General features: G+C 53.9%; 1 protein-coding gene across 1 annotated transcript; it reads right to left on the bottom strand.

The window, feature by feature from the left end:
- Positions 1-1,974: 1,974 nt before the first annotated feature.
- Positions 1,975-3,141, bottom strand: LOC115409052 (tumor necrosis factor-like). Its single transcript, XM_030120022.1, has 4 exons — positions 2,891-3,141; positions 2,743-2,770; positions 2,604-2,663; positions 1,975-2,492 (listed from the first exon to the last, which is right to left on the bottom strand). The coding sequence occupies exons 1-4, from the start codon at positions 3,032-3,034 to the stop codon at positions 2,035-2,037; spliced, it is 690 nt and encodes a 229-aa protein (XP_029975882.1). The 5' UTR covers positions 3,035-3,141; the 3' UTR covers positions 1,975-2,034.
- Between the last annotated feature and the right edge of the window lie 285 nt (positions 3,142-3,426).

The raw sequence follows: 3,426 nt of genomic DNA, 5'->3' as shown, positions 1-3,426 counted from the left end.
TTTTTATGTTCCACAAAAACAGAAACATTTGACTTTATAGATCCAGTTCCAGCCCCTGTCATGAGGGTCCGGTGTTCTGTACAGAAAAGCATCTGTTTCAGCAACAACACATCCAGTTGGAATCAGTCCAGCATTAAGGGTTACCTGGTTAGGGTTCGGCTAGCCCTGGCTAACCCTGGCTAGCCCTGGCTAACCCTGGCTAGCCTGGCTAGCCCTACAGCATTAGCGACCGTCTGCTCCAGTCAGGACCTCAGATCACACACAGAGCCTGACACGTCAGACGAAGCAGAAACTGCATCTTTAGAAATAGCCAGGTCATTCATTAAACTAAGAACACACTGAACTTACAGTATAACAACTAGTAAACTGGTATAAAGTCTAAAACAGTGTAGCTGCAATGCATCATGGGAGTTTGGGGTGGGATTTTCAAGATTCAGGCGTTTTGTTTTTGTGGTTTATTCTGATGTTGTTAGTGTTGCTTGTGGTTGTGTTTAGTTGTTCTCTTGTAGTTTAACTGATCTAAATAGAATTACTGTTCAGGTCGGCCCAGGGGTGAGAAGGTTGCGTGTTTAACGCCGTCCTGCCACCGTGCCTGCCCACAGTGTGTCTCATGAAACTGCCTGACCGTTGGTCCAAACCACCTGGATTCTCCTGACAGCTGTTGACCCTAACCCAACGACACTCCACAAAATAAACCTCCAGTTCCTCCTCCACTTCCTGCAGACAGCAAGCAGGTCCACACGGTGGCGCCAAGCCGGGAGTCCTGAACAATGTCCGGGTTCCACACAGGTTCCGTTCAGAGGTTCTGCTGGAGGAACGGGGCTGAACCTCAGCGGTTCTCCAGGAGCTTCAGCCTGAACCTGCTCTGCAGCTGCAGCCGCCGCTCACTTCCTCAGAGCTCACAACCAGGTCACAGGTGTGTGTGTGTGTGTGTGTGTGTGTGTGTGGTGACAGCACTTCCTCTACAACCAGCACGCAAGTTCACTGTCAGGACACGGAATACAGCGCTGACTGCTTAACCCATGAAGGGCAAACTCACACACACACACACACACACACACACACACACACACACACACACACACACACACACACACACACACACACACACACACACACAGTTGTACTTCAATAGTTGTGAGGACATTCATTGACATAATGCATTTCCTGACCCCTAACCTTAACCTGAACCATCAGAAATAAATTAATAACCCATAATCTAAACCGAACCTAAATCTAACCTAACCTAACTTAACCTAAACTACGCTAACCTGACCTTACTCTAACTTAACCTAACCAAACCTAAACTTAACCTAACCTAACCTAACCTAACCTAACTTAACCTTACCTACACCTAGCCTAACCTAAATTAACCTAACCTAAACTAACTTAACCTAACCTAACCTAACCTAATCTAACCTAACCTAACCTAAACTAACTTAACCTAACCTAACCTAGCCTAGCCTAAGCCTAAAGGTCAGTGGAGAAGTGAGAACCAGCAGAACCCTGAATGTATAAAATTATTCATTTAATAAATAATCAGCAGTACAAACATGTCAGATTTCTCCAAGAGAAATGAATACAGAAATATCAAAATAAATATATAAATATAAAAATACAGTACAGTGTTCAATAAATAAATAAATAAATAAATAAGTAAACAAACAAACAAACAAATAAATAAATAAATAAATAAATAAAGGGCCTGATGTGCACACGTCCAGTCACCCTGCGGTCAGTAGTTAGATTCCCCAGAGGCTTCTTGGGGGGGGTGGAGTCGTCCTGGGGTGGTAGAGCTGTCCTGGGGGGTGTCCCGGGGGGTAGAGCTGTCCTGGGGGGCATCCTGGGGGGCGTCCCGGGGGGTAGAGCTGTCCTGGGGGGCGTCCTGGGGGGCGTCCCGGGGGGTAGAGCTGTCCTGGGGGGCAGAGCTGTCCTGGGGGGCGTCCTGGGGGGCGTCCCGGGGGGTAGAGCTGTCCTGGGGGGCATCCTGGGGGTCTGTAGTGACACCGCAGCTCCACACACACCTGCAGCTCATCACAAGGCAAACACACCGAAGTACGTCTTGCCGTCCTCGTCCTCCAGCTTGTCCAGCATGTCCTCGCCCACGGCGGTGCTCAGGCGGTCCCCGCCCCTCAGGCTGAACACGGCTCCCATGTAGACGGCGGAGTACCAGAACCCGTCGGGCCGGGGCGCCCCCTGCTGGCAGGCCGTCCTGGTGGAGTGCAGGATGGTGTGGTAGGACTCGTCCGTCCGCTCGCTGGCCCAGGAGTCGGACCAGCGCTTGACCGTGTGGCTGAGGTGGACCAGGGACACGTCCTCCGGGTCGTCGCCGCCGCAGCGCACGGCGAAGGACGCCTGGCTGTACACGAAGTAGAGGCCGGCGCTGGGGATGACGATCTGGTTGTCTTCCAGGCGCAGACCGCCCTGAGCGTGGGACTGGCCCACCTGGTCCATCCACTGCACCGACGTCTTCAGGCTGGAGTTATGAAGTCCTGCAAGGATGACAGGCGAGACGTGAGGACGGCGGGACGTGAGGACGGCGGGACGTGAGGACGGCAGTGCGGAGTGTGGCTCTGGAGCTGCCCTCGGCCCCGGACCCTTACCGTGGAGGTGGATGGCGGCTCGGAGGCGAGGACCCTGTCTCAGCGCATGACGAAGACCTGCTGAGGACGAGAGAAGACAGACGGTTCAGACCTCCAGTCTCTGCTGGACAGGACGTCTCACTGAGGAACAGCAACTCACCCAGCTCGTCCCCCGCTGCTGCCGGGCCCTGTGGACGAGACACACAGGTTAGAGACAGGCTGGACACACACACACACACACACACACACACACACACACACACACACACAAACACACACACACACACACACACACACCACACACTGACCGTGGAGCGAGCTGTGTAGAGCAGCAGAGCAGCAGCCAGGCCCACAGCGCAGAGCAGCAGGGCTGCAGGAAGTCTGGAGCGCCCCCCGCTGGCGGCCGCCGCCCGGCCCGGATCCTCCACACACACCTTCACCGGGTCTTCCATCGCGATGAAGTGGAGACGGAGCTGCTTTAGACGGAGCTGCTGGAGACGGAGCTGCTGGAGACGGAGCTGCTGGAGGTGAAGCTGCTGGAGGTGAAGCGCTGAGCAGCTGGCGGTGACGGAGACTGGCCGCTGCTGGAGGAAGACGCTCTTTAAAGTCAGTCCTCCTGAAGGGGAAACTCCAGTGATGTCAGAGCGCCGAGGAGGAAGAACCAGCCTACACACACACACACACACACACACACACACACACACACTCACACACACACCACAGAGCTCAGTAAGAACCGGTTCCATCCACAACAGAACCTAAAATCCCTCTGATCAGCCAGACTGGACCAGGTCCCAGAGAGCTAGCAGCAGAACACTGGCTTCTCGAAGTTCTGCAGGGTCCT

Source organism: Salarias fasciatus, chromosome 22, assembly GCF_902148845.1.
Source record: "Salarias fasciatus chromosome 22, fSalaFa1.1, whole genome shotgun sequence".
NCBI classification, from domain to species: domain Eukaryota; kingdom Metazoa; phylum Chordata; class Actinopteri; order Blenniiformes; family Blenniidae; genus Salarias; species Salarias fasciatus.
Note: the sequence above shows the minus strand (reverse complement) of the source record. Positions and strands in the feature narration are given on the sequence as shown.